The 22,700-nt window shown below is 47.8% G+C and overlaps 1 protein-coding gene across 4 annotated transcripts in view; it reads right to left on the bottom strand.

The window, feature by feature from the left end:
- Positions 1 to 16,528, bottom strand: part of RASAL1 (RAS protein activator like 1) — a 35,312-nt gene extending 18,784 nt beyond the window's left edge. For 2 of the 4 annotated variants that reach the window (XM_075568842.1, XM_075568844.1), the window contains exons 1-5: positions 15,948 to 16,527; positions 9,768 to 9,824; positions 6,339 to 6,452; positions 5,920 to 5,981; positions 5,415 to 5,544 (exon numbers count right to left, since the gene is read on the bottom strand). In XM_075568842.1, the coding sequence (XP_075424957.1) occupies positions 5,415 to 5,544; positions 5,920 to 5,981; positions 6,339 to 6,452; positions 9,768 to 9,824; positions 15,948 to 16,012 (428 nt within the window). In that variant the 5' untranslated portion in view covers positions 16,013 to 16,527. Of the gene's footprint in view, positions 1 to 5,414; positions 5,545 to 5,919; positions 5,982 to 6,338; positions 6,453 to 9,767; positions 9,825 to 15,947 lie in introns of those variants that run through there. The other 2 variants (XM_075568843.1, XM_075568845.1) reach the window with 2 other exon arrangements.
- Between the last annotated feature and the right edge of the window lie 6,172 nt (positions 16,529 to 22,700).

Here is a 22,700-nt window from a genome sequence, read left to right as displayed (position 1 = left end):
ATACGATACAGAATCCATGAAATTCAAACAAAGCAACCGCGATAAACACATGTGCCTGGGGCGATTGGCCGCGTGGAATACAGCAGCGCACACAAAAACGGCTCCGTGAAATGTTCGAATAGCGGCCGCTGCACCTGCATGTGCCTTTGGTCTGCAATCAGAGATCGAATCATTTCTGGCATCCATGAAAATGTGCGAAGAGAGTAACTTCTCCATGAAACAGATCTAACCTCAGATAATAAAACAAACCGTTCCGGATATGCAGGCCTGGCTGCCTGTCAGAAACCCAATTTGGCAAAGCAGGTCCTCTCTATGCCAGATTGCCCTGAGCCCAGCTATGAGACACTCGTTTTGCAATCCCACGCCTCGTTGCTGCGCTTGGATGCCTGACGGGTACACATACAATCCAGACAAACGGACCGGTCGTGCCCGTCGTGCATCCATGTCGAAATGTGCCCTTTGCTCTTCCCATTAAACATAACACCTTCAGTCCCAGAAGGTCCTGGAATATCACAGATACTCCGGTACTAACGATCACACGATTCCTTCCTGCTGATGTAAACAGAAGGGGAAGCCCCATCCCCCCACCCACCCATTCCTTTGCAGCGTGATTTTGAACGCCCCCCCCCCTAGAAAATTAGCAAAACTCCATGTGCTCATTAGGGTCCCCAGGGTGCAGCCCTCCATGGTGTACCCTGAATATAGGGCAATGAAGTGGTTAGGGCAGAGTTGACGAGGATGGAAGCATTACAAGTTATACAAGAAATTGAGGGATCAGCGGACTGGGTGAGATCTCTAGTTCTAGTTGAACAAGCAATGGTCAATTATGCATATTCCTAGAGATAAAAAGGGGAACACTTCAAATTGCCGACCAGAGATAAGATCATGGCTCAGTTTTCAAACGCATCGTTTTTCAGTCAATTAGATGCTTCTTCTGGATTGCGGCAGACGAAGCCAACAGAAGAAAGTGCAGAACGATGTACATTTAATATCACGTTAGGAAGGGACCGATTCTTACGGTTAACTTTTGGCATAGCTTCAGCACTAGAGGTATATCACAAAACTATACAGGCATACCCCGGTTTAAGGACACTCACTTTAACTACACTCACGAGTAAGGACATACCGCCCAATAGGCAAACGGCAGCTCACGCATGCGCCTGTCAGCACTTCATGAACAGCAATACCGGCTCCCTACCTGTACCGAAGCTGTGTGCAAGCGGGGAGACTATAGAGCCTGTTACAAATGTGTTATTTACATCAGTTATGCACGTATAGGACGATTGCAGTACAGTACATGCATCGATAAGTGGAAAAAGGTAGTGCTTCACTTTAATTACATTTTCGCTTTACATACATGCTCCGGTCCCATTGCGTACGTTAATGCGGGGTATGCCTGTACCTACGATTTATGAACATATTGAGGGTGTTAACACCTCCACCGATGATGGTTATTTCGGCTTCGACTGAAGCAGAGCATCATTTTTGGCTTGGAAAAGGTTTCAGAAGCAACAGGAGCTGCAAGCACGAAATGAAAAAAAAAAGTAGAAATGCAGTTTCCGGGTTAAAGAATTGACGTTTATTGTGGGCATCGCTTCAAATGAAAGTATAACACCTGTCAAAAGTTTCAGCCACAGATACGATGCTTCATCCGCAGTCAAAGAGGGATGTTCAGTTGTTGCTGGGCCTGATGAACTTCCTTGAAAAGACAGCACCGCTACAGACACTCCTGGTAACTACAAAATGAATGTTTCTGGGGTCCAGAGCCAGAGGAATCGTGGGGTGTTTTGAAACTACAATTGGTGCAGGAGACAGCAAAGTTTTATGCACCAGAAAGGCCTACTGTACTAACATTTCGGCAGATGCATCACCATCTGGGTTTGGTGCGGTAATTCTCCAGAAGTACAATGATTCTTGGCCGGATTATGCCTCTAGATCATTGACTATTGCGAAAAAACCTGGTACGCACAAATTGAGAAGGAGCTTTTAGGAATATTGTATGCAAACGATTTGAAGAATATATTCATGGCCAGGCATCGGAAATACAAACAGATCATGAGCCCCAGATAGCCTTTTTTTGGTCACCTATTAAATGACTGAGGATTCAAAAAATGATGATAAAATTGCAGAAGTATGATTTAGTTGCAATTTATATGTCTGGGAAAAGAGCAAATGTACTTTCCGATATTTCAGTTTTTTCAATTCCTCTATGCCAGTCATTGATGGGTAACTCCTGCTTCCAGCTGAGGTAGGACAAGTACTTCTTGTGACCGCTATATATGGGGGCGTAACCTATCCCAGGTCAGTTATTCTTGTCCTACTTGAGCTGAAGGAAGGACGTTGGTAGGTTTCCGGACAGTTTATATATTTTTTAAGTCTTCCAGTCAATGTAATGGAGGTTAGAGCTGTATTTTATGCCATTGCATGTCTTTAGACCCCCCTGAAGCATTCCCTGTTCAAACATTATATCTGACAATGTTACAGCGGTGGCATATACAAACCGGCAAGGAGGAACATGGAGTTCGAGGGTTCTAATAGAACTGCACTGGGCGGAAAATACAATTCCATTAATGACTGCCATAGAGGATGTAGAAGAATTCATGTTTACAGAAGGTGCACTGTCCAGAGCACAATGAGAAGACTTCAGGAACAGAGATGCAGGTTTATGTTGATCCGATTTTGAAGTCAATACCTGTTGCTAACCACCAACTGCAAAGAATCAAATGAGACGGATGATCTACTGAGGATCTTTGCAGCTGACAGAATGAAAGGGTGGAATGATGAAAAAAAGAAATAGCTCTACAAGTGTAAGAGACAACTGGAACTGCATACATTAACTTTTAGTAATAGAAGGGCAGTACAATTGTTATACCAGTGAATCTTTGTAAAGAAATGGTGCAAAAAGTCCATAAAGGTAATTTAGGAGCAGAGAAGAGCAAAAAAAAAAAAAAAAAAGCAGCAGAAGTGATGTATTGGCCGTGAATTAATCAAGATATTGCTAATTGCCAAGATAGTACTGTATAATTTATAGATGGTTCCTTATATTGAACAGTGTTATTAATAAGGGGATTTAGAGAGGATTATTTTAGCATTGTCATGTAATACAACCCAGAGGAAGCTGCAAACTTGACACAAGATAGCTATTGCTTGTTATTATTATTATTAAAAAGTTAGTCCCTCGTTGAAATGGTTTACAAATCCACAAAGATCATTACATTTACAGTGTGTATAGATCGATAGTTGTGACACTGTAGCGACTATGTGGGATGTACACTGTAGGATCACATCGCTCATCCCAAGCGGTCCAGCAACGTCCTGGTGGCTCAGCTCCCGGCACGTGCCTGATGAAGCCCCGAGCTAAACACTGGCATCTTTTATTCAGGAACTTAAACCCCTCAAGGGCAGCAGATTGTTCTGGTGCAACATTATATTGTATCCTCCCATTTTAGGCCATACTTGATATAAAATTATCTCACAGAGTTATGAGTTCCACTTGATGTCTATCTTTCTTCTTTCATGAAAATCCCTCACCCGAATTTCATCGCTAGTCCGTTCTGAAAATGGCTTTGACATTCAGGCCTTGTGCTCTGCAGTGGGTCTGGAGGAGAATCCTCAAGCTCTCCTAGTCCCAGTATTGGCCAAGAGTTCTTGCTCCTAGCTTTAAAACATTCTGGCTTCTCCTCGGTGCTCTAACTACATTCCCTTTACACAGGCTTCCTCTCCAGTTCTCACGGTCTGTCTTCTTCCAGTTGGTGCTGTTGCAGTTTCTCCTTCCACCTGCAGACGTTCTGCTATCTCACGTTTCCTGGCATCAGAGTCATTCCTAGCTTTGGCGCCATCCACAATTGAGAACGCATGGCTGGATGGTGTAGGCGCCCCACTCATGTCTCTTTCTTGGAGGGAGGGAGGGTGCCATGAGCTTCCAGGTTAAGTGTTCGACTGTTGAGGAGGGCCTCTCTCCTCCCACCTATCATCACTCCAGTTGTAGCCAGTCCATCTGCTACATCCGTTCTCTGAAAGGTAACAGGTACCAAACGCGTTTTTCTTTTGCCTTGAGAATTATAGCCCCTATCGTAATTTCTGTGATTGTCATAATGATCTTGGCCTCTCACGCACACATAGCGATCTCTAGGCTTACTGGGTCTGCACAGAACCAACCAGACCGAATAGTTGTGATCGGCTGTTGCTGGGCCTGCTCCTCTGGCATGACACAGCAGCTAACATTGTCTCAGCTTTGAGGATCTGTGTCAACTTCACACCACCAGCATGATCTATTCATTCTGACAATTATAGGTGGCAATTCCCTTTGAGATTCATGGCAGACTATGATGTTGCTCTCTGGAAGAGTGCTCACTTATCTGTATACTGACAAAGCGTGTCAAATGACAAGCTCTGTACCGTTACCGGATATTAACCTGGGCCAACCAGCGGGGTTATATGGCCATATATTTCTTATGTACAGTTGTCATTTAATTCCCCCAATTAGCTAACAGTGTTAAGTCCCCCCCCCCATCGCCATCACAATCCCGTCTCGTTGTTCCCCCACTTCAATGGACCATCTTGTTGCTAGGCGCATAAACCTGTTGCTAGGAGACCACAATCCCTTCTCCTTCACGCACAGAGATGACAAATTGTCAGTAAATGTCTATATCTGAGGTCATGTATCCCCCATCACATCCATTCGTTATAAAAACATTGGGGGAACCTCATGTGAGGACCTCTAACTTGTGAAAAGTTTGGAAATTCACAGGGTCTCCCACTTGCAAGACACATGGGCGTATAACTGGTCTTTGGCAGTGGTACTCCGGGTGAAGCACTGGTACACAGTGACACACACACACAGGAGCAGAGCTGGCCCTTAGGGTAAACAGTGACACTTGGCAGTAACTCTGTAAAACTAACAAGAACACTGGCCATTGGGGGCAGCAATGACAATTGGGAGAAATTCCTGGTATTTGGGAGGAGGCCTTGCATTTAGGGAAGCAGTGCTAGCACCTAAAAGCAGCCCTGGCATTCAGGGGCAACACTGGCATGAGGGTGGAAGCACAGCATATGGGAACAGCGATCACACTTGGAAGTAGCCTTGGCATTTAGGGGCAACACAGGTACTAGTAAGGTTCCCTGGCATTTAGAAGGGCAGTAATGGCACTTATAATAATAATAGCATGTTCTTGTATAGCGCTGCTAGTTTGATGTAGCGCTTTACAGAGACATTTTGCAGACACAGTCCCTGCCCCGTGGAGCTTACAATCTATGTTTTTGGTGCCTGAGGTACTTGAGAGAAGCTCTAGCATCCATAGGCAACGCGGGTACGAGCATGAAACCATGGCATGCAGAAGTTGCACTGGAGGAGCCCTGGCGTTTAGGAGGGCAGCACTGGCACATGGGATGAGAGCTAGCAGAGCTGTGTATACCTGGCCTCCAGCACATGGCAGTGCAGGGTGCTTTTGTGCTGGTTCTGCATTATATGCAACTCCAGGTAAATCTCCCCCTGAACTTCTTCATCGGGGTCCACACGACTCAAGTTAATCCAGCTGTCTATACCTGGAACACACAAACTGCGGTCAGACACTGCCCTGTACACCACTGGGAGACATCCCCCCAAATAATGGGTATACGCCATACCCTTCTACGCAACTGTCTGGCCGACTTTAACCAGCAAATCCTCATCTGTTATTGAAGTCACTCAGGAGTTAGGTTACCATTGGGTTATATTATAGCCGCCAAGCCACTTATGGGGATACATGAACCACTTCTCAGGGAGCGAAAGGGTTAAATTATTGCGGTCTGAATTATTCAGCACATAGAATAAAGAAGTGTTATTATGTGTATACTGTATATGTCCTGCATTATCCTGTGTAGGGAGGGGAGTGTACACCCTTTGATATAGGGTGTTGGGCACTGTAGGGGTGTGGTTACCGCGAGGCTGTGATGCAATGTATTCCTTGCTGAGTGAAATCTTCCCAATGACGTCATCATGCCTGCAAGAGACAAAAAGGGGACCTGGTGAGTGAGGAGAGAGTGACGCAAGCAGTGACACGAACACATTGACATGTTCAATGTCATACACACACAGTGACACATGCAATAACATACAGACGCAGTGATACAATCACACAATGACAAGCAATGACACACACAGTGGCGCAAAACCCAAGGGACACATTGACACGTACGCAGTCAGTGACAGCAGCACACAGTGACACAGATATACAGCAATACCCAAATGTAGTGGCAAGGGCACACGCTATACTTTGCAGGGGAGAGGTTAAAGCTGCTAAAAAGTAAGTCAGAGGTACAAGGCCCAGAATGCATTGCAGCATGGCGGTGTCCCTTACCCTATCGTGTCCTCATCAATCACATAGAAAGAGAGAGTGTGGAAACCAAGGGGGAGGTGAAGGGTGAACTCCTCACCCCAAAAGGGGTTCAGGTCACGCCAGACGGTGGCTGTGCTGCAAAAGAAGAAGGAGAAAGAGATTCAGGAGGAGAGAGAGAAACAGAAAACGGGAGAGAGAGAAATGAAAGACAGATAGGGAGATGGAAAGACATTCAGGGAGGGAGGGAGGCAGAGAGATGGAAAGACAGGAGAGAGATAGAGAGGTAAGAGATAGAGAGGTGAGAGAGAGAGAGAGAGAGAGAGATAGAGAGAGAGAAAGAAAGAGAGAGAAAGAGAGAGAGAGAAAGAGAGAGAGCGCGAGAGAGAGAGCGAGAGAGAGAGAAAATGGGAGAGAGAAATGAAAGACAGATAGGGAGATGGAAAGACATACAGGGAGGGAGGGAGAGAGATGGAACGACAGGAGAGAGATAGAGAGGTAAAGAAGGTGAGAGAAAGAGAGAGAGAATGAAAGAGTGATGAAGAGAGAAAGAGAAATGAGGAAACAGATAGTGAGGCAGAGAGGTGGAAATACATGAGAAAGAGATAAAGAGAGAGAGAGTAAGAGAGGGAGAGAGAAAGAGCGAGAGAGAGAGAGCGAGAGAGAGAATGAAATACATTAAGAGGGATAGAGAGAGAATGATAAAGAGAGAATGATGAAGAGAGACACAGAGAGCACGAAAGAGAGGGATGGAGAGAGGAAACAAAGTCACACATATACATTCGAATTGCAATCACGTGAAGATGCTCAGCCATACAAAGATCGTATGTACCCTTTTAACCCCTCCACTGCAAGTGAAGTCTGCAACACAATGCATTTCAAGCTGTTCTGGCAGTAAAGGGGTTAAGCATCCCTCTTCTATCTTTTTAATATGCAGACACCTCAAGGGCGCAATGAGTCCCGTGGGCAAAATGAGGTTTCACTATAATGCTCGGTAACAGGCCCAAGAAGTGCTATAAATCCATCTGTTGTCTCCATGGAAACGGGATGAAGGGATGCTCAGAAGCTCACACCTCAGAGGAGGGGGGTGGGTAACCACACCATCCCTCACCTCCCCCCTCCCCCAAATACACAGAGGATAAACACTTCCATGCAGCCCTCTGACACTGTGACACAGGCGAGGGGGGTGGGGGAGAGATAGCTGCGCATCATATCGGAAAAGAGTCCTTGTATATTTCAGGACACAAGAGAGGACCAAAGTGAGAGATAGCCGTGCATCTTATAATGAAATATACTGTGCGTGAGAGATAGCTGTGCACCTTGTAATTAAGATATTCCCTCTAGATTGTAACCTCTCACGAGCAGGGCACTCAGATGCGTTTGTATCGGTTTCGGTTAATATGTTCTCGTTTTGGAGGTCATCCTGTTTATGCACCTCCTGTCCCCACCCCCCACCATTGTACAGCGCTCCAGAATATGTTTCCACTTAAATATATATTCGTATAAATAAACGATAACCACAAAAGATCTACTAGAGTAGGCCGGGCCATTGACAGCTTACCGGGGCACCCCCTCATGGTCGACGGCCTTGCGAGACTCCCCCTCCTCATACACCTCCCTGCTCTCACCCCCCACTATTTCTGCCCCCCTTCTCACACCTCGCTCACCCCCACTTCTCAAACTGCCACCTCTATTTCTCTCCCCCTTTTCATTCTCCCCCTCCTCATACTCCACTCATCTTCTCCCTCCTCACACTCCTACCTCTCCTGCCCCGATCGCATCCTCTTCTTCCTCCCTCTCATCCTCTCCATCCTCACACGCCCCCCTTTTCTGCCCCATCTCATCCCCTCCCTCACCCTATGTATTTCTCTCGGTCCTCCCTCTAATACACCTCCACTTCTCCCCCTCCCTCACACCACCAACTCTCCCACTACCCACCACCTCTCCTCCCCTCAAACCACCACCTCTCTCTCTCCCCACTCACACCATCACCTCTCCCCATCCCCTCCCTCACACCACCACCTCTCCACCTGCCTCATTCCCTCACACCACCAACCTTCCCCACATCCCACTACTCACCACCCACCACCTCCTCTCCTCTTAGAGGGGAGAAGCAGTGGCTCACTGAGTAAAGAAACTGACTTGCAGTGAGTTTGAAGCAGGGGATTCCCGGTGTCGGCTCCTTGTGACCTTGGGCAAGTCACTTTATCTCCCTGCGCCTCAGGCACCAAAAAATAGATTGTAAGCTCCACGGGGCAGGGACCTCTGCCTGCAAAATGTCTCTGTAAAGTGCTACGTAAAACTAGCAGCGCTATACAAGAACATGCTTTTTTTTTATACCACTACCTCTCTCTCCCTCCCTTACACCACCTCTCCCCACTCCCTTACACCACCACCTCTCCCCACTCCCTTACCCCACTCCCTTACACCACCACCTCTCCCCACCACCTCTCCCCACTCCCTTACACCACCACCTCTCCCCACCACCTCTCCCCCTGCCTCATTCCCACACACCACCAACTCCCCACATCCCACTACCCACCACCCACCACCACCTTTCCACTCATTACACCACTACCTTTCCCTCCCTCCCTTACACCACCTCTCCCCCTCCCCAACACCACCTCTCCCCCTCCCCAACACCACCTCTCCCCCTCCCCAACACCACCTCTCCCCCTCCCTTACACCACCTTTCCCCTCCCCAACACTACCACCTCTCCCCACTCCCTTACACCACCTCTCCCCCTCCCCAACACTACCACCTCTCCCCCCCCCAACACTACCACCTCTCCCCACTCCCTTACACCATCACCTCTCCCCACTCCCTTACATCTCCACCTCTCCCCACTCCCTTACACCACCAAATCTCCCCACTCCCTTACACCACCACCTCTCCCCACTCCCTTACATCTCCACCTCTCCCCACTCCCTTACACCACCAAATCTCCCCACTCCCTTACACCACCACTTCTCCCCCTACCTTACACCACCACCTCTCCCCTCCCACACACCACCACCTCTCCCCTCCCCTCCCTCACACCCCCACCTCCCCTCCCTCACACCCCCACCTCTCCCCTCCCCTCCCTTACACCACCACCTATCCCACTCCCTTACACCACTAAGTCCCCCCTCCCTTACACCACCACCTACCAGAGGTAGGGGTTAATCTGAATCTGCCTAATTCCACTTTAGTGAAGATGGTGTAAGAAGACCTATGCACGCCCCCTCCCGGGCAACAGGCCGAGCAGGGGATTTGTAAAACACGCACTACAACTCACCTGTCTCGGCACTGCAGGGGTGAAACTGGTCACGGTCATTTTGCTTCCTGGGTGGCACTGCACCGGCAATGACCAGGCCTCAATCCCTTCAGTGCTAAAGGGGTTAATATTATACGCAGAGGTAGCTGTAAACCCCCACACTGCCTGTGAGGGACAGCTGTGTAACAGTACTCACCGTGCGACCACTTCATTATCCACCTTGACTATGCAGTAAGGGTCACTGGTGCCAGACCTTGGGGGAGAGAGAGGGGAGAGGTCAGGCACAGGAGGAGAGAGAGAGAGGGGGGAGAGGTCAGGCACAGGGATCAGCAGAGAGAGAGGGGAGAGGTCAGGCACAGGAGTCAGCGGAGAGAGAGGGGAGGTCAGGCACAGGGGTCAGCAGAGAGAGAGGGGAGGTCAGACACGGGTCAGCAGAGAGAGAGGGGAGAGGTCAGGCACAGGGGTCAGCAAAGAGAGAGAGGAGAGGAGAGGTCAGGTACAGGAGTCAGCAGAGAGAGAGAGAGAGAGGAGAGAGAGAGGGAAGAGGTCAGGCACAGGGGTCAGCAGAGAGAGAGAGGAGAGAGGTCAGGCACAGGGGTCAGGAGAGAGAGAGGAGAGGTCAGGCACAGGGGTCAGCAGAGAGAGAGGGGGGAGAGGTCAGACACAGGGGTCAGCAGAGAGAGAGGGGGGAGAGGTCAGGCACAGGGGTCAGCAGAGAGAGAGAGGAGAGGTCAGGCACAGGGGTCAGCAGAGAGAGAGGAGAGAGGTCAGGCACAGGGGTCAGCAGAGAGAGAGGGGAGAGGTCAGACACAGGGGTCAGCAGAGAGAGAAAGGAGAGGTCAGGCACAGGGGTCAGCAGAGAGAGAGAGGAGAGAGAGGAGAGGTCAGGCATGGGGGTCAGCAGAGAGAGAGAGAGGAGAGAGGTCAGACACAGGGGTCAGCAGAGAGAGAGGAGAGAGAGAGGGGAGAGGTCAGGCACGGGTCAGCAGAGAGAGAAGGAAGAGGTCAGGCACAGGGGTCAGGAGAGAGAGAGGGGAGAGGTCAGGCACAGGGGTCAGCAGAGAGAGAGAGAGAGAGAGAGAGGGGGGAGAGGTCAGGCACAGGGGTCAACAGAGAGAGAGAAGAGGGAGAGGGGATAGGTCAGGCACAGGGGTCAGCAGAGAGAAAGAGAGAGAGAAAGGAGAGGTCAGGCACAGGGGTCAGGAGAGAGAGGGGAGAGGTCAGGCACAGGGGTCAGCAGAGAGAGAGAGAAAGAGAGAGAGGAGAGGTCAGGCACAGGGGTCAGGAGAGAGAGAGAGGAGAGTTCAGGCACAGGGGTCAGAAGAGAGAGAGAGGGGAGAGGTCAGGCACGGGTCAGCAGAGAGAGAGGGGAGAGAGAGGGGAGAGGTCAGGCACGGGTCAGCAGAGAGAGAGAGGGAAGAGGTCAGGCACAGGGGTCAGTAGAGAGAGAGGAGAGAGAGAGAGGGGAGAGGTCAGGCACAGGGGTCAGCAGAGAGAGAGAGGAGAGAGAGAGGGAAGAGGTCAGGCACAGGGGTCAGCAGAGAGAGAGGGGAGAGGTCAGGCACATGGGTCAGCAGAGAGAGAGAAAGAGAGAGAGAGGAGAGGTCAGGCACAGGGGTCAGCAGAGAGAGAGGGGAGAGGTCAGGCACAGGGGTCAGCAGAGAGAGAGAACTACTGTTCAGCGCTAGTTAATGTTCTACTATCTTTATCCTATCAAACCTGCTCCTGTCATTGCTCAACTATGTGCCAGGCACAGCCCAGAGAGACAGGGTCACATCACATTTCACTGCGGCTATGAACAAAAACAACCTTGTCCCACCTAGTCTGGCCATTTCCTTATCTCGCAGACCCTACTTTACCCTCGGCTGTTCCTTATGACAGCCAGTGGTGTATACCACGCACGATACAGTGCCATTTGGCAGTGAGGGTGTTAGCCCCACTCGACTACTGGCTACCCAATCAACATGTTGTTCTGGAATAAGGGGGGTCGGCAATCCCAATTGTGGAGGACACGTTTTGGCTATATGGGAGAGTTGCGTAAGGCCATCTTCTCGGCAATGTATGGTGGTGGCCGATGGGGGTTAAAGGGTGATCCAGTTCAACCGCATAGGGCCAACCCTTTTCCGGAAGAAAGGTGATCCCATTAACAATGTTGAGGGGCTGTGAATGGGTGCCATAGGAATGGTGTTAAATCTGGTGCTGTTTTCAGCCACAAGTCTTCGGATAAGGCGCAGTCGCGACGATGCAGACCTGCCACCTGCACTTGGGGTCAGTCTCGCAGCTTTTTAGCCTGGGCGGCTCACCGGCCGAAGGGGTCACAGAGCCTATTTTTCATCAGTCAAGCCTGGGGTGCCTGACATCGCTGCGCGACGGGTGATCGAGTTGAAGCGCGTGTCCTCTCTCTGACGGGAAAGGGGGTTGAGAAAACGGCACTTCAATGGGGGCCGTTCACCCTTATTCGCTACCAGAGGGGCCCGGCGACACGTGGCACGTCGCTGGCTCCTCTGGCGGTGAAAGGGTTAAGTGGATCTGCGCTCCACCTGCTGTGGGTTCTGTAATGCACTGTGTTAGAGCCCCCCTCCCGCGGTGCAAGAGTTAACGCGCCATTTCCTCCCCCTCCTCCTCCTCCTCCCACCGGCGTTCATCAGCTGTTTTTTTAATTAGGATTTCTAATTAAATAATGAGCGCTGATGAGGAGAGCCCATCTGGATGGGGGAAGTTGAATTTTGGCACAGAAAGTGCCTTGCCTTTCGCGGTCTCCCGCTGCTAAGGCTTCTGCAGAGTTGATCTGTCTGGGGACTTAGCAGACTTTGCTTTTAAGTCCTTTTAACTCAGTATCCTATAATTCACCATTGCCACACATAGCATGTGGAACCCAAGAGGACTGCTGGGCTTTGGGGTGTTATAGCCACTTCAAACTTGCCCGCTCTCCCTGTTTATTTAAGAGTTCCCTCATCACATCACAAGTCAATGGAAGAGATTATCTTCTAAATTCTTCAAAGGAGCTTTTTGCCTGTTGGGCAGTATAGGTACAGGAGGGCCCCGGGTATACGGCGGGTTCCGTTCCAGGGGCCCGCCGTGTAGTGAAAATCGCCGGAAAGCGAATCCGGCGATTTTCAGTTGTTTCAGCATTCGCAAATCGGCATTTTTGCCGTTCTGCGCATGCGCGACCTATGGTATGCGCGCGCAAACTACAGTAGGCGCGCGCAAACTGCGGTCTGCGCATGCGCGCCGGGCGCAACCGCCCGTTCTGTGCCGCCATATCGGCGGATCGCCGAAAAGCAGGGCCCTGCTGTATAACCCTTTCTTGCTTTATCCATTGTAACACCACCGGAAGAAGAGATCAGTGTATCTCGAAAGCTCGCACAAATAACAGCATTTCGTTAGCCACAGAACGGTATCGTCTATTCATTTTTGATTTCTATATATTTGATTTCTATATGTTTATATATATCACTCCTTGCCAATTGTCTAATGGGTACAAAACACTTCTACACACTGTCTGCGATAGATAAACAATGACAGGGGGACCTGGTTCAATTCCCGGGGTCGGCTCCTTGTGACCTTGGGCAAGTCACTTTATCTCCCTGTGTCTCAGGCACCAAACACATAGATTGTAAGCTCCACGGGGCATGGACCTATGCCTGCAAAATGTCTCTGTAAAGCGCTTAGTACAACTAGCAGCGCTATACAAGAACATGCTATTATTAAGTCACTTTATCTCCCTGTACCGCAGGCACCAAAAACATAGATTGTAAGCTCATCTGAGCAGGGCCTGTGCCTGTAACATTCCTATGTGCTGCGTACTGCGCGCTATACTGTAATTGTGACGCGCTTTTATTTCCATTGGAAGAAAAGCGATATACGAAATAAAGTTGTTGTTATATATATTAATTGTTACTTTTCACTAAGGAACTTGTGCACTCCCAATTTTTCCTTTATAATGCTAAGGGAATGATATATCTGTTTTGCTAGTTTTAATTGCGCTGAATCACAAATCGCATACATGGTGCATTCATTTAACCCTTCGGGCACTTTCACATATTTCACGATGTTTAGTCCACTCGACAATAAGGAACATTATACATGAAGTGTAGGTACTTGCTTAAATGGAGTTTACCCTGACGGGGTTAGCCAGCTTCAATCATTTTTTGATCATAAAATAAAAAAAATGCAACTAAATGCCTCCTTTGTTATTAGAAGTTTGGATCAATCAAACGGTAGAATTTCACTAATAAATTGCAAGTCAGTTTGGGAGGAGCACAGGAATTGTGTATTATATATATATATTCATTGTAACATCGCCGGAAGAAGAGATCAGTGTATCTCGAAAGCTCGCACAAATAAAAGCATTTCGTTAGCCACAGAACGGTATCATCTATTTATTTTTTGATTATTATATATATATATATATATATATATATATATATATATATATATATATATATATAGTATAATTTGTGTAAATATGTATCTAAATATATAATGTGTGATATATTTGTGTGTGTGCGCAGATGTGTGCAAATACAAATGCAAATATATCATACACGTGTTTGGTTTGTGTGTATATATGGTATGTTGTCTATAGGTGAACCAGCTATATGTGTGTGTTTGTGTGTGTGTGTGAGAGAGAGAAAGGAACGTTACGTCTAAAACGTTGCCCATATTTAATTTTTTGCATGTGCTAGATGAAATAAATGTATACCTTTACATAAATCACCTTTGTGAATGCTGCTACATATACACACACACATACACACACACATATACACACACACACACACACACACACACACACACACCGGCTGTGGTTTCTCCGGTTGTTTCCATGGTAACCAGATTTGGCTAGAACTTGGTTACTGAGTCCTTGCTCACGTTCCTGTTGAGGTCAGTGCTTTGTGCCCCCTGCCCCATGTTGCAGGAGAGGAGAGGGGGTCTCCAGGTTAGGGGAAGATCATCAATTCTACTCCACTACTAATCATGCAGAACATCACCCAGATCTCGCCACAGAACCATGCAGACCATCGCTCTACTAAACCTTTCCCGACAGATCTATGCAGAGTGTCACTCTCCATCACTGGATGACAGTCTAGTTCAGTTGGAGTGAGTCTCAATCATTGGAAGGCAGTCTCAAGTGAGTCTCACTAATTGGAAGGTGGCCTCTCTCTTATTGAGTCTAACTCTTTGGATGGTTATCTCTCATTGAGTGAGTCTCATTGGTTGGAAGGTTGTCTCTCTCTCATTGAGTGAGTCTCACTCATTGGAAGGCGGTCTCTCTCTTATTGAGTGAGTCGCTCTGATTTGGAAGGCGGTCTCTCTTTCTAGAGCGAGTCTCTTATTGAGTGAGTCTCACTCATTGGAAGGTGGTTGCTCACTTATTTGAAGTTTGTCTCCGTCATTATGCTCTCTTAGACTTCAGTGAAATATCTTTGAAATCAGCCTTATTTCATAAAAATGTCATTTTTGTCACCTACAAACCTTGACATTTTACCGCTCTGCCAGCCAGTTCTATCATCCCCACATTACTCCCATCGCTACCTATAAGCTTTACGTTTATTGCCTCTGCAGCATGAAAGGGGTTAATCCCATCTGATAACGCAACCTACAAATGATTTATCCACCGAGACCCTCTCTGCTACAGCCCTAAAGTTTGTGAATGCATTGAGGCTTCCAGGAGATGGGTTACCTTTAGGCAACATTATTGTAATGGATTATATGCTGAAGTGCCTTATTAGCCCCAAAAGCAGAATTCCTCATGAGAAATTAGTGGCTCCATACTCAACCCCCATACCCCAGCCCTAATTAATGATGACCAGAGTTGGCAATGAGCAAATTGCGCTGCTCGTTCCGTGCAATCATAAAGATAGGAAGACTCCGCACTTTCTCAAGGTGTTAGAAGAATTAACTGCTTCCTCCCCATTCCCCCCCACCCCCCCAAGTGTCCTTATCTTAATGACTGCTTGAGTGGCTGTTTGGCAGCAGTCATTATCGACGGGTAGCCATCTACTGCGGTGTCTTATTGCCACCAACCACTGTCCTATAACAGGAGTTGGACTACCCGCCAACAAGGAACCTCTTGACCACTATGGGTCAAGTTATTTGAGGGTAACCACTCCTGCAGTGCTGTATTTTCACCCCAACCCACCAAAAGCCCACAGCAAGCACCCCTGCAGTTGTTATCACAAGTGTACAACAGACGACAGAGAAGCCCAATGCTACATCCAACATGACAGCAATACACAGTAAAATACTTATATATTCTCTTGAGGAGGCTCAGGGGTTCCCAAAAAGAGCTTGCTGGGGTTCTGTGTTTTGTTATCACAAGTGTGTCTCAGATCAAATGGATTAAGAAAGAAATAGCAGAGTTTTAACTCACACGTCTTTAGCCGGAAGGTTCTTCCCCTCGACCAGCCTGAAATACAGAGCCGTGTTCCTCGCCATAGCGGCGAGCGCCACTGGGAATATCCGACTAACTTCGCCAGGTATCCTCCGGCTTGAGATGACGGGTCAGCAGCGTCCGCAAGTCACTGTCGCTGCTCCGGTGGATGGCTGCGCCCCACTTACACGGGCGCCCATGCTGAGGTCTCCTCGTACAGAGAGATGGAGCTATCCCTCCCTCTTTAAAGCGTCCGGATTTGGTAGCCTGGAAAAATCCTTTTAGAAAACCACTTTCATTTTTTTTTGTTTGTTGTTGAAGGGGTCACAGATCCCCAGCCCCCCAACCACCCAATGAGCCTGCGAAACACCGTCCTCTCTCTGCACCTCTCCTCAAAGGGTCGGTTTTACATTATATTTGAATGCAACGCTTCCCAAATGAGCAGCTAGGGTGATCCTATAGCCATCCTTCTTTTTGTCTTCTTCAGTAGCAAATCAGCCACAGGTTGCAAGGAGACAGAGATGAAAAAGAATGTGCAGCCTCTCTCAGGCTGCTTCCTCTGCCTCCAAACTGTGAGCAGGAGAACTGCATGCAGGAGGCGGAGGTGGGACGAGGAGGGGAGGGGGCGGCTTCTCCCCCCCCCCTGCAGGTAGCCTGTGTTAAGCGCAGGAGCTGGTGTTTACCTGTGTATAACTCCGCATGACTCTGCTGCTCGTACTAAGCTCCCCGCTGCACGCCTGGCAGGAACCATGCTGAGTGCTTTCCATTAATACAGCCGTGGGTTCTGCAGAGCTGCATTTACCGTATGGCTCTGGGATGTGATCAGACGGCTCACTTATACTGTAGCTGTAACCATTTGGCTGCCTGCAATGCATGGCATGTATAAATGAGCATGTATATTAATATGTATGTGTATATGTGTGTGTACATATACAGTATATGCATGTACATACACGTGTATCTATACATCAAAAGACAAAAATACCCATTGCTACATGCAATGTGACAAAATGCACAGTTAAATACTTCAATGTCAGTATTCTCATGAGTAAGGGTCATTTAGTTAAACCCTTTGGCCAAAGCGTTATAAGGCCGCAGCCACGTCACGGCATGACCACTATGCAGCCACGTCACGGCATGACCAGTATGCAACCACGTCACGGCACGACCAATATGCAGCCACGTCACGGCATGACCAGTCTTCAGCCACGTCACGGCATGACCAGTATGCAGCCACGTCACGGCATGACCAGTATGCAGCCACATCACGGCATGACCAGTATGCAGCCGCGTCACGGCATGATCAGTATGCAGCCACGTCACGGCATGACCAGTCTGCAGCCACGTCACGGCATGACCAGTATGCAGCCACGTCACGGCATGACCAGTATGCAGCCACGTCACGGCATGACCAGTATGCAGCCACGTCACGGCATGACCAGTATGCAGCCACGTCACGGCATGACCACTATGCAGCCACGTCACGGCATGACCACTATGCAGCCACGTCACGGCATGACCAGTATGCAGCCACGTCACGGCATGACCAGTATGCAGCCACGTCACGGCATGACCAGTATGCAGCCACGTCACGGCATGACCAGTATGCAGCCACATCACGGCATGACCAGTATGCAGCCACGTCACGGCATGACCAGTATGCAGCCACGTAACGGCATGACCAGTATGCAGCCACGTCACGGCATGACCACTATGCAGCCACGTCACGGCATGACCAGTATGCAGCCACGTCACGGTATGACCAGTATACAGGTCCTAACACTACCTGTGAACATTCTCATTTACCTCTGCAGTGGAGGGAGCATGGTCTTAATAGACCTGTCCTGCACGGGAACATGCACATACATGCAATTAGATTGTAAGCTCCCCGGAGCAGGGACTCCTCTTCCAAAATGTTACTTTTATGTCTGAAGCACTTATTCCCATGATCTGTTATTTGTATAATTTGTTATTTATATGATTGTCACGTGTATTACTACTGTGAAGCGCTATGTACATTAATGGCGCTACATAAATAAAGACAGACATACATACATACAGTATATAGATGTGGGTGTGCAAGTGTGTGTGCATGTAGATAGATAGACAGACAGACAGACAGACAGACAGACAGACAGACATGGTGCATCCTACAGACCATGGGGTTAATAGTATGAAGACATTGTGGTCTCTGTATCCAGGCAAACAGTACCTTATATTAAGTGCTTAAAAAGCAAAAACGGAATAAAAAGTAGCGGTTCTGTGTCTAATGTGAAACATATTTACATTTAGTAATGGCTATAATTTATTTATAAGGTGCCAGGATGTCCCGCAGCTCAGCACAATGACAGTGACAGACAGTGACAAGCATAGCAAACACGTTAACCTGAATCTCCACGCTGGGCAGGTGCTCGTACACCAGGGAGCTTACACTCTAACTGGGTATACACGACTATATTTCTGCTCTAAAAACATTAAGGGGATTGAATCTTTGTAAAATAAATCCCATTTTGTCTTTAAACGTTTGTCAGCATAGGGGTGAAAACGTGACAGTCCTAGGGGGGTGGCGAGTATCACTACTCTTTTATTTACACATTGAAAGCACCAGTTTCTTTCTTTACTAAAGGAAGGGGGTATTTATTTTAACAGGCTGTCTCCCCTTTTGTTTTTAGTGCTTGGGGGGCAGGTATATGGGAGCTGTGTGTAGTGAGGGGACAGAACGGAGGTGTAGAAACAACGTAAGTATGTTAGTAAGTAGGGGGCAGGTATAGGGGAGCAGTGTGTAGTGAGGGGGCAGGATGGAGGTGTAGAGACAACATAAGTATGTTAGTAAGTAGGGGGCAGGTATAGGGGAGCAGTGTGTAGTGTAGGAGCAGGACGGAGGAGTAGAGACAAGGTAAGTATGTTAGTAAGTAGGGGGCAGGTATAGGAGAGCTGTGTGTAGTGAGGAGGCAGGACGGAGGTGTAGAGATAAGGTAAGTATGTTAGTAAGTAGTGGACAGGTATAGGGAAGCTGTGTGTAGTGAGGAGGCAGGACAGAGGTGTAGAGACAAGGTATGTATGTTAGTAAGTAGGGGGCAGGTATAGGGAAGCTGTGTGTAGTGTAGGAGCAGGACGGAGGAGTAGAGACAAGGTAAGTATGTTAGTAAGTAGGGGGCAGGTATAGGAGAGCTGTGTGTAGTGAGGAGGCAGGACGGAGGTGTAGAGATAAGGTAAGTATGTTAGTAAGTAGGGGACAGGTATAGGAGAGCTGTGTGTAGTGAGGGGGGCAGGACAGAGGTGTAGAGACAAGGTATGTATGTTAGTAAGTAGGGGGCAGGTATAGGGAAGCTGTGTGTAGTGAGGGGGCAGGATGGAGGTGTAGAGACAAGGTAAGTATGTTAGTAAGTATAGGGCAGGTATATGGGAGCTGTGTGTAGTGAGGGGGCAGGATGGAGGTGTAGAGACAAGGTATGTTAGTAACTAGGGGGGCAGGTATAGGGGAGCTGTGTGTAGTGAGGGGGCAGGATGGAGGTGTAGAGACAAGGTAAGTATGTTAGTAAGTATAGGGCAGGTATATGGGAGCTGTGTGTAGTGAGGGGGCAGGATGGAGGTGTAGAGACAAGGTATGTTAGTAACTAGGGGGCACGTATAGGGGAGCTGTGTGTAGTGAGGGGGCAGGGTGGAGGTGTAGAGACAAGGTAAGTATGTTAGTAAGTAAGGGGCAGGTATCGGTCTAGACCAGTGTTTCCGAACTCCAGTCCTCAGGGAACCCCAACAGGTCAGGTCTTAAGGATATCCCTGCTCCAGCACAGGTTGCTCAGTCAAAATGACTGAGCCGCTGATTGACCCACTGCTGGAGCAGGGATATCCTTAAGACCGGACCTGTTGGGGTTCCCTGAGGACTGGAGTTGGGAAACACTGGTCTAGGACATTTGGTTGCGGAAGTCTCGCGGCAACCAAATAGCTGCCGGCTCTTCCCCAGGACACTCTACACCACCGGAAGATGCCGCCACTGACCACTTCGCCGCCGGTCGCTTACCCTAAAACGCCCTACCCTAAGCCCTAACCACTAAAACCCTTAAATTAACTTCATACCCTAACCAATAATAAAACTTACCTTCAAAGCGGACGACGGTGGAGGTTCCGTCTGCGGTGAAACAGCCGCGACCAAATGTCCCATTCCGGGGGGAAAAAAGCACTAAGCAGGGGAGCTTCTGTAGAGAAAAAGGTGCCCAGAGCCCAGCTGGTTTGACAAACCCCAAAACATGTAGTCTACCGGCTAAATAGGCGTGGTTGGAGAGTATGCCAGAACCCTAAGCAAAGAAATACACATCGAAACAACAATAAATAATTCAACTTTAAATAAAGAAATGTGGTAGATATTGCATTCCTCTCTCCCGGTTACTACTCCAGCCTCAGTCCTAATCATTTCTGTGGGGGTTCTTGTTGGTCCCTAAAAAAGGTGCCCATGCTGGCTCCCCCAACAAAACATTGCCTGCTGGGAAGTAAGACTCAGACACGGATATGCGTGTGTCTGGTGCGAGGAGTATTGTGGGATTAGGGTACAGTAACAAAGGAGCTGTGCGAGTACTGAAGAGGGCAGGATTGGGGTGAAATTGAATTTTGTAGGGTTTGGGGTAGTGTTCAAGTGCAGAATGAGGAGTGTTGTAGTTTGTTTAGAGTAGGGGCAACAGTGGGGTACAGTACTACAAATACTGTATGTGTATATCTACGGGATTTCTACACAGACACAATATAATATAATATTAAACAAATATTTGTGTCTTGTACTTGAGAGGATTCTCCCCACTGTGAATATTTTGACCCCTTCGCAAAGTTGTTAAATGTTAATTGGAATCCGGTGAGATTTCTGTACAGACATAAAATAAATCGAGATGTCATCATGACTAATTGAGACTGGACCAAAAACTGCCATTTTAATAGAAAACTGCTGATTTTTTTAACCTGCAAGACTATTGAAGGCGGGTGAAACACTTACGCTAAAAATCAATTAGACTGACCCCAAGTCAGTGACACGTAAAGAAAATCAGATGGGATAATGTGATTGTGCTCAAATATATTTTTGATCTGTTTGAGTTTCAAAAGGAGGTATTTCACCGCCCTCTAAATACTTTGAGGTCTTTGTTCTCCTGTGCTTTTGTGGGGATTGATGTTAAAAAAGGCACATGTCAAACCCCCTGCCTCCGCTAATCTGACGGCCCTTTTGTAATAGACGAGAACCGCCATGTGCATGGGTCCATTGCGCTAAGCATCTTATCTGGAAGTTGCCATGGCAACAGAGTATGAGGTAGGAATGGGTACCACAGCGATATGTGGCTGCTCCCTCCTGCTGGATGCTCAGCCTATGTGAGGGGGGCAAGGCGGGAACCCCCAAAAACCTGTATACAGGTAGTCCTCACTATCCAACGTTTCACTTTACAACGAATGGCATATCCAACGCTTTACAATGCTACCCAATGGGTCGTTTTTAGACGCCGGAATGCGTTATCCAACGCTCACCGTCACTGATTAACATGGGACACAATTTACAACGGTTTCACTATCCAACGCTACTTCCAGAACGGATTCCGTTGTATAACCGAGGACTGCCTGTATCCCCAATGCAAGAACACCTTAGCAGCCAGGCAGGGGGACTCCTTAACACAACATTTTATCATCTTAACCCAAAAGACCCTATAAATATCTTAAAACATGAATTAAACAAACGGTGCTACTATAGCGTGCAGTCTACTTCTACTGTTCTACTATAGCGTGCAGTCTACTTCTACTGTTTTACTACAGCGTGCAGTCTACTTTATCTACTAAACAAAGAAACAATATGGTATGTATTGTATTTTATTATACTACAAAGGAACAATGTAGCTCATTGATTTGTAACGACAAACACTTCGTATGTCTTTAAGAAATTGTAAAAACAAATCTTCTGCATCCTTTCTTAGCACTTTCCAGCAAATGTGATGAAGGTGTGATTGAAATAGCTCATTAGGAACGCCTCTCATTTTCTTCAAAATGCGTATTTTTGGCATCCAACCACGACCTTTCAATCCCTTGCGTGTTTGCTCCCGACACGGGATCCACGTAATTTTCTTGATGGTTCACCGTAAAATGCCTGTAACCGATGGCATTTAAATCTCCATATGCAGGCCTCTCGTCGGAATGAATCACTGAACCAATTTCGCATTCCCGCTGAATAATTGGTATCAGACAGTCAACTGATACGCAGTCAACTGACTATAGGAATTCAAATGAGTGTTAAACTGCGAGAATGCACGTGAGAGTTAAAGTGACAGAAGTGGACCACAGATCACCGGTAGACTGCACGCTATAGTAGCACCAAACAAAGTATACCACTGTGGGAAGGGATGTTTCTGCTGGTTATCACTGTGAGATAGGTGGTAGGCGCGCGCGCGCGCACACACACACACACACACACACACACACACACACACACACACACACACACACACACACACACACACACACACACACACACACACACACACACACACACACACACACACACACACACACACACACACACACACACACCTTTCTCCAGTTGGTTTGAACAAAACTCCCCCTCCCCCAACATATTTATATCTAATAAATGAATAATTCAATACATTGGAATGAATCATGTGTTACTAGTAATTGTGTCATATATTTTCGTGCTATGACTTTAAGAAAATCAGAGCGTTAAATACATTAAAAGAAACACAAATCTGTGTATTTATTTGGTATCTACTATTA

Source organism: Ascaphus truei, chromosome 13 (assembly GCF_040206685.1).
Source record: "Ascaphus truei isolate aAscTru1 chromosome 13, aAscTru1.hap1, whole genome shotgun sequence".
In the NCBI taxonomy this organism is placed as follows: domain Eukaryota; kingdom Metazoa; phylum Chordata; class Amphibia; order Anura; family Ascaphidae; genus Ascaphus; species Ascaphus truei.
Note: the sequence above shows the minus strand (reverse complement) of the source record. Positions and strands in the feature narration are given on the sequence as shown.